Source organism: Armigeres subalbatus, chromosome 2 (assembly GCF_024139115.2).
Source record: "Armigeres subalbatus isolate Guangzhou_Male chromosome 2, GZ_Asu_2, whole genome shotgun sequence".
Taxonomy (NCBI): Eukaryota; Metazoa; Arthropoda; class Insecta; order Diptera; family Culicidae; genus Armigeres; species Armigeres subalbatus.
The window spans coordinates 80,340,338-80,348,821 of NC_085140.1; the positions used below are offsets into that span (position 1 = coordinate 80,340,338).

At 38.4% G+C, this 8,484-nt stretch overlaps 1 protein-coding gene across 1 annotated transcript; it reads right to left on the reverse strand.

The window, feature by feature from the left end:
* Positions 1–7,551: 7,551 nt before the first annotated feature.
* LOC134214597 (telomerase reverse transcriptase-like) lies at positions 7,552–8,217 on the reverse strand. Its single transcript, XM_062693932.1, has 2 exons — positions 7,814–8,217; positions 7,552–7,743 (listed from the first exon to the last, which is right to left on the reverse strand). The coding sequence occupies exons 1-2, from the start codon at positions 8,109–8,111 to the stop codon at positions 7,724–7,726; spliced, it is 318 nt and encodes a 105-aa protein (XP_062549916.1). The 5' UTR covers positions 8,112–8,217; the 3' UTR covers positions 7,552–7,723.
* Positions 8,218–8,484: the final 267 nt, after the last annotated feature.

The window sequence follows — 8,484 nt, forward strand, 5'->3', positions numbered from 1 at the left end:
CAAAAATGTGCATCTACCATTGACTGTCGTTGCCTAGCTTTCCTTCACACGCAGTAGCATGGAGGCGAATATACTTTTAGTGCGAAGGGGTAGATTGACGTCGCTTTTCCAACCAGAGGAGAATTGTACAAAATGCATTTATTATCTAATGAAATCTCGCTTAACTTTTCAAAAGGACCTAAGTAACATTTTTATCATGAATTAATTTGAGTAATGCAATCAAAAGCTTTCATGTTGTTCTGTTGATTGCGCTATTGTTGCTCTTTTTTATTTGCAAGGAAACTGTGGAGATTAATATTTCGGAAATATTAAAATTTAGTGTGGGAAATAATTAAAATCAGTATTATTCTTATTTTTCTCGGTACTGTGTCGAAAGGGATCCGAAACTTGAATCATAGTGATTGAAATATGGAATCCAATGCCAACTGTTTTTCAGATTTCGCCTCGCTCAAACTCCGCGGAACTTCGTTTTGAATCACCTGAAACCTGTTTTTAGTATTGATGCAATTTGCTTCAGACGTAACATACACAAGTTATCATTACTTTTCGTTGTTGGACAATTGGATTGGTGCTATCCAATCGAGTAGAGTGCCAATGTACTGCATTTGGCCACATTTTCCCCGCATGCTCAAGAGCAGGAAACATCCAACCGTGCGGGTGGGTTGACAATGAAGCGGAAATGAGCTTTGACTTCTGATAAGTCACACTGCGTCGAGTTTCGGTGACGATGATGGAGCCGTACAATGATGAAAGCTGGTTTTGGTTTTCTATTAGCAGATGGAGCCCAAGTGCAGCATGATGAATGCGGCCGCTTGGTATGATGGGTATGAAACGTAACCAACGGACGATATGCGACGCTCATTGGTGTGAAATTGACGTAGGCATGGTGTAGGCGAACAAAAATCTATTGTGTTTTTTTATTATTGAAAAAAATTGAAAAAAAGGGTAGTGTACAAGGCACGACCGCTCGACGTAAACTACGTCAAACCTCTAAGTGCAATGAGAATCGTAGGATCATGTAAATATTGGGTTGTAGAAATGACACAATCGCAAATTTTAACCAAAAAATGTGTGAAGTGAAAGGTTCTCAGCATAAACATTTTCTTCAACCACTGCGGACGGTCATCACAGATGTTACTTGGACCGCTACCGGCGAAAGCATCGTCTCAAGTCAATTCAGAAAGCTGCTTCCCGCGCGCGTTCGTAGTTTTGTTAGAAATCAAAGTGCGGTCGTCATCAGCATTGTCAGCGCTCAATAGAAATTGTTTAAACATCTTATTAAAGCAGGTTTGTCGACAGCGAGTGAAAATTAAGAAAGAAAATTGCACTTGCACAATTTTTCTGTCACAGAGGACAGCCACTCAATGATTCACCGCTTATTTGCTACAGACTCCATCTTTGTGAATAGTTTTCTGCAGCAACTACCCGTCGACGGCCGCCACTGGAAAAATTACTCTCAATGCTCCTTTTTCAGTCACTAACGGAAAACGAAAGTAAGAATTTTGCGAGAAAATTTCACTTGTGAAACAGTTTCCGATACGGCAAACAAACCTTCTTCTTCATAAAATAATGGTCCTGAAAATGACCGATTAGGGGCGCCTTTGCAATCACTATCAGTATGCGAGAAAATTTCGCTTTAGTACTGCTCCCACCGACGACGAAATTTCTGCAGCAACCACCGCCGACGACCATCATTGTGGGATGAATTTTGAAATCTTGATGATGTTGCTGACGACGGCCGCACGATTATTTACAGCAAACCCGATCTGCTGTTGTGTAAGGCCTTTGTTGCGAAAGGTGTCCGCAAGCGGTCTTGCACCGATGCTTACAGCAAATAAAAGACATCATTTGTCAGTTTTTAGCTGTAATCATCGGTGCGAGACCGCCACTGCCGTAATCTGGAAAAGTGACGTTTTAACCATTTTCCAAAAATTGTTTTAAACGAGTAGTATTCATCGAGCTCTTTAACAGAAAAATGTAAAACATGCATGTTGTAAAATGGCACAAACGTCACTTTTTAAGATTACGGCAGGCCAGCGGACACCTTCCGCAACACTAAAAAGAATTTCGGTGAATTACCTGAAACCGATTATCTTCCTGCCGTTAAAACCTCCACACAAACTCAATAATAAACTCTATTGACATGTTCATTAATATAAATCTCATTATTTTATAACTAGGGGTGCGTACATTTTTGGTAATAATAATATTCCTACGGAGAAAATTTTCATTTTTGTATAAATGTTTTTTTTTTTTTAACTAATTTTATTTGCTAATTATCTAATACATGCATTCATCTCTTAGACTAGGTGTTCCGTGTTTTCTTAACACTATCATCCTTATTTGCTTTGTTACGCTTTTAGTTATTATTAATACATTTCAATTGCCTCTGGCAGTTAGAATTTTTCCTCTGGTTGAATTAAACCATGTAGGAATTACAATGTTTTCTACTTAAACTAAACTTAACCTAATTCATACTAAGGGTACAAGGAGCTAATCGTTGCAATAGAAGATTGCAACGATTTTTGTCTAAAATTGGAAATTATTTTGTTGGACATTTGTTGCAATGTCTCAATATTAGAAATTCTATGAAGTTCATTGGTACTATACCACGGAGGCAACTTCAGAATCATTTTCAGAATTTTATTTTGAATCCTCTGGAGTGCCTTCTTTCTGGTATTGCAGCAACTAGTCCATATTGGCACAGCATACAACATGGCAGGTCTAAAAATTTGTTTGTAAATCAAAAGTTTGTTCTTAAGACAAAGTTTTGATTTTCTGTTTATAAGTGGACACTTAATATATTTGTTACATTTGGCTTGAAGGCCTTCAATGTGATTTTTAAAAGTTAATTTTTGATCTAGCAGAAGTCCTAAATATTTAGCTTCGCTAGACCAATTAATTGGAATACCATTCATAGTGACAATATGTCTAATAGAAGGTTTCAAATAAGAAGCTCTCGGCTTATGTGGGAAAATTATAAGCTGAGTTTTGGAAGCATTCGGGGAAATTTTCCATTTTTGCAAGTAAGTGGAGAAAATATCCAAACTTTTTTGCAATCTATTACAAATGACACGAAGGCTTCGCCCTTTGGCTGAAAGGCCCGTGTCATCTGCAAACAAAGATTTTTGACACCCTGGTGGTAAATCAGGTAAGTCAGAAGTTAAAATGTTATACAAAATGGGCCCCAGTATGCTGCCTTGGGGGACACCAGCCCTTACAGGTAATCTATCAGATTTAGAATTCTGATAGTTTACCTGCAGTGAGCGATTTGATAAATAATTTTGGATCAGTTTAATAATGTACAGAGGTAAATTAAAATTCATCAATTTTACTATCAAACCTTCATGCCAAACACTGTCAAATGCTTTCTCTATATCAAGAAGAGCAACTCCAGTCGAATATCCTTCAGATTTGTTGAGCCGAATTAAGTTCGTAACTCTTAATAACTGATGAGTGGTTGAATGCCCATGGCGAAAACCAAATTGCTCATCAGCAAAAATAGAATTGTCATTAATATGAACCATCATTCTATTTAAAATAATCTTTTCAAACAGTTTGCTTATTGAAGAAAGCAAACTGATTGGGCGATAACTAGAAGCCTCAGCTGGATTTTTGTCCGGCTTCAAAATTGGAACAACTTTGGCGTTTTTCCATTTATCTGGGAAGTATTCCAATTGAAAACATTTGTTAAATAAATTAACCAAAAAGGATAAAGAGCTCTCAGGAAGTTTTTTGATAAGTATGTAGAAAATACCATCATCACCCGGGGCTTTCATATTTTTAAATGTTCTAGTAATAGATCTCACTTCATCCAAATTAGTTCCCAACGAAGGGTCAAAAAGATTATCTTGATCGAGAATGTCTTCGAAGCTTCGTATAACCTGATCCTCAATTGGACTAGTGAGACCTAGACTAAAATTATGGGCACTCTCGAACTGCTGAGCAAGTTTTTGAGCCTTTTCGCCATTTGTTAATAAAATTTTATTTCCCTCTTTAAGCGCTGGAATTGGCTTTTGAGGTTTTTTATGAATTTTCGTTAATTTCCAAAAGGGTTTCGAACTGGGATCCAACTTCGAGACATTATTCTCAAAGTTGGTATTTCTCAGAATAGCGAAACGTTTTTTAATTTCATTTTGCAAATCTCGCCAAATAACTTTCAACGCAGGATCGCGAGTTCTTTGGTATTGCCTTCGCCTCACATTTTTAAGACGGATCAGTAGCTGAAGATCGTCGTCAATAATAATGGAGTTGAATTTAATTTCACATTTAGGAATTGCAATGCCTCTGGCTTCGACAATTAAATTTGTCAAAGATACGAGAGCATTATCAATATCACTTTTGGTATCGAGAGGAATATCAACATCAAAATTCCTATCGATATACGTTTTATATAAATCCCAATCAGCCCTATGATAATTGAAAGTAGAGCTGATTGGATTATAAATTGCTTCTTGTGAGATTTCAAATGTCACAGGAAGGTGATCAGAGTCAAAGTCAGCATGAGTTACCAATTGGCCACACAGCTGACTTGAATCCGTTAAAACCAAATCAATTGTCGAAGGATTTCGAGTGGATGAAAAACAAGTTGGGCCATTGGGATATTGAATAGTATAATATCCCGCAGAACAATCTTCAAATAAAATTTTACCATTGGAATTGCTTTGAGCATTATTCCATGAACGGTGTTTGGCATTGAAGTCACCAATTACGAAGAATTTTGATTTGTTGCGAGTCAGAATTTGAAGATCAGCTTTCAACAAATTCTTTTGCTGCCCATTGCATTGAAAAGGCAAATAGGCTGCAATGAAGGAAACTTGACCAAAATTTGTTTCAACAGAAACTCCCAAGGTTTCAAAAACTTTGGTTTCAAACGAAGAAAATAATTTATGTTTGATACGTCTATTGATGACAATGGCGACCCCACCACAGGCGCTGTCAAGACGATCATTTCTGTAGATAAAATAATTTGGATCTCGTTTAATGAAGAGTCCTGGTGTTAAATAGGTTTCAGTTATAATGGCAATATGCACATTATGAACTGTTAGGAAGTTGAATAATTCATCTTCCTTACCCTTTAGAGAGCGGGCATTCCAATTTAGAACTTTCACACAATTATTTAGATCCATTAAAACGGAGTCCGATAACAATTTTTTGTGTGTACTTTATACCAACCTGAACAGCTTCTGGTATGGTATTTGCTTTGAACATTGCATCAATCATGTGATGCAATTGTTCAGTTAAAAAATCAAAATCGGAAGCAGTCATGCTACCTGAATCAGCAACATGACCATTATTTTCCGTTGGGACATGGGTATAAACCTCATTTTGAGAAGAGAAATTTTGTCTACCAGCAGCGATGTTTGCATACGTAGGTACATTGGAAAAATTGGAATTTACTGAAGTGCTTTGTTTGTGAATTGTGGTGGGTATGAATTGCTCGACCGGTAACTGGTTTCGAAATTTGAGCGTTTGAAAATTTCTACCCGTCGAATCAGGGATCCTATTAGCATTTCCTGTCACCAATTTTGCACGGGAAAACAAAACACTTTTTTGCATGAAGGGTATTCCCAAAAGTTGGATTTGTGATTGCCCTCACAACTGGCACATTTAAATTTATTGGAATATTATCTCACAAGACAGGCGTCCTTGGTATGAACGGTTCCACAACAAATCATGTATTTAGCATCCATGTGACAATGTTTGGTTCCATGACCCCACTTTTGGCACTTACGGCACTGGGTGGGGTTTTGGAAATTTCCCCCAGGCCTGCGGAAATGTTCCCATGTAACACGGACATGGGACATAATACAGGCCTTTTCCAAACTTTTCATATTATTTAGTTCACTTTTGTTAAAATGAACTAAATAAAATTTTTGAGAAATGCCCCTCTGGGAAGTACCAGAGTGGGATTTCTTTTTCATCTTAATTACTTGGACTGGTGAAAATCCAAGTAATTGAGAAATTTCAATTTTAATCTCATCCAGTGATTTATCATCACTGGGGAGACCTTTCAAGACGACTTTGAACAATCGCTCAGTTTTGTCGTCGTATGTGAAGAATTTATGGCACTTCTCAGTTAAATACTGAAGAAGACGTTTGCGATCGTCAAAGGATCCAGGCAAAACGCGGCAGTCACCCTTCCTAGCAATCTGAAATGAAACCTTGATCCCCTGAAGGTTACTCAAAATCTTATTCCGAAAGCCAGAAAACTCGGCAACAGATACCACAATTGGCGGAATCCTTTGCTTTTTCGCAAGAATCGAATCACCTGGGCTAGAGGTATATTCGATTTGCTCAATTTCATCATTAATCAAATCGAACTGATTGCTCAGTTCGATTGGAGAATAATTATTTCCGATATTAGAGTTAGAAGGAATATCTGAATTCTCCAGCTTCCCTCTATTTTTTCCGCGCTTTGGCAGGACGGTCTTGAAACCTTGTTTCTTTGAAGGAAGTGGAGAATTCAGAGACTCCCCCTTCCTCTTGTTTTTATTAATGCTCATTGCTGAGCGTGGAGACGTGACCTTCTAAGAGGTTTTTCCCAGAACGGTGTCCCTGCAGGATTACCACCGCTTGTCGGAATTTTACTTCCGCAAACGGGTCCAACGTAAAACGAAGGCACGGGTCCTTGCAAAGATCGTAACGGGATCAGTGGGTACAAATAGCGCTAAGAAGCACCGTTGAAATTAAAATAGCTTCGGGTAGTATAAGAAAATTATTTTGAGCTTTTTAATGGAATGTTTTCACCTGTCATAAGACGAGTTTAAACAATCCCATTGAATTCCACCACTTAATTGTATCCTGACAGATACGTATTTCGACCTCAACAGTAAGGCCGTCTTCAGTGTCTCGTACTTGACTCGACTTGAAGAAAATGATCGCAGCTTACACTATTTATACTATGCGTAGGTATAATAATTTATCTAGGTGCTTATCTTACTACGGTGCTTATTTCTACTCGCTTGATGCGCTTAATGCTTAGGTATAAACTTGAAGAGCCAGGAGCTACCATTTCCTTGATCTTTATTCAACAACCGCGTTTGTACCTGTCGGTAGATTTCCAAGCTCTCAGCAACATCAAGTTTCCACGGAGAAGAGACATTTCTTAAAATTTTAATGTTTGATGTCGTAATTGAATGATTTTCCTGATATACATGTTCAGCTACCTTAGACCTAAACTCATAATTTAATCCCTTATCAGTTTCCCTCTTAGCCTTACTTACTTCTGCAATATGTTCTTTGAACCTTACATCTAACGATCTTTTTGTTTGACCTACATATACTTTATCACACTGTGAACAATTAATTTGATAAACCCCGGCCTTATTTAACATTTCTACTCTATCCTTTGTGGAGCCCAACAGTGTCTTCAGTTGATTGCTTCTGCTGGAGAATACTAAATCGATGCCGAATTTCCTCAGTCGATGGCGTAGCTGGTGGGTGATGTGTCGATCATAAGGGACCGATACCCTCTTCAGCGGTTCAACGATCGGTGTTAGTGTTGTCAGTTCGTTTTTCCGTAGGTTCCTCTGCTTCTTGTTGATGATTGCTTGTATTGTTCTTTCCTTGTATCCATTGATCCTCGCTGTTTCCAAGATGTGTTGTAGCTCCTTCGTTTTTCCTTCTTCGCTCAGGGGAATCGTCTGCATCCTGTGGATCATGTGATGAAAAGCTGCCATTTTATGCTGATACGAATGATTTGATGTGTATGGGATGACTCTCATGGTGTTGGTGGGCTTCCTGTAGATTTCGAAGTCTAATGTTGCATTTGTTCCCTTGATAACCAGTAGATCCAAGAAAGGTAATTTACCTTCCTTTTCCTCCTCGTGGGTGAATTTGATGTCTTTATGCACGTTGTTTATCGCTTCCAAAATCCTGGGTAGATCTTTCCGGTTGATGATGCTGAAAATGTCGTCCACGTATCTCCACCACTTCTCGGGTAGTACTCCTTGTTCCTCTAGGTTGTCCTCCAAATTCGCCATGAATAATTCGCACAAAAACGGTGATAGCGGATTTCCCATAGGTGCACCCTTCGTTTGTTTGTAGAAGCTTCCACGGAATGTAAAGTAGTTCTCATTCATGCATAATCTTGCAAGCTTGAGATACATCTTTACCTTTCCTCGCCATGTTGTATCCGTCCGTTGTCCTAGTAGCCAGTCCTCCAAAAGGTTCAGAGCATCCTTCACTGGAACGCTTGGGAACAATGCCGCTACGTCGAATGACACCATGATGTCCTCTTCTCCGATGTTTCCTGATTCCAATATCCTCTTGGTGAACTCCAAGGTGAATGCAATGTGAACTCTGGTGAATGCAATGTTCAAAGCAAATACCATACCAGAAGCTGTTCAGGTTGGTATAAAGTACACACAAAAAATTGTTATCGGACTCCGTTTTAATGGATCTAAATAATTGTGTGAAAGTTCTAAATTGGAATGCCCGCTCTCTAAAGGGTAAGGAAGATGAATTATAACAATATAACAC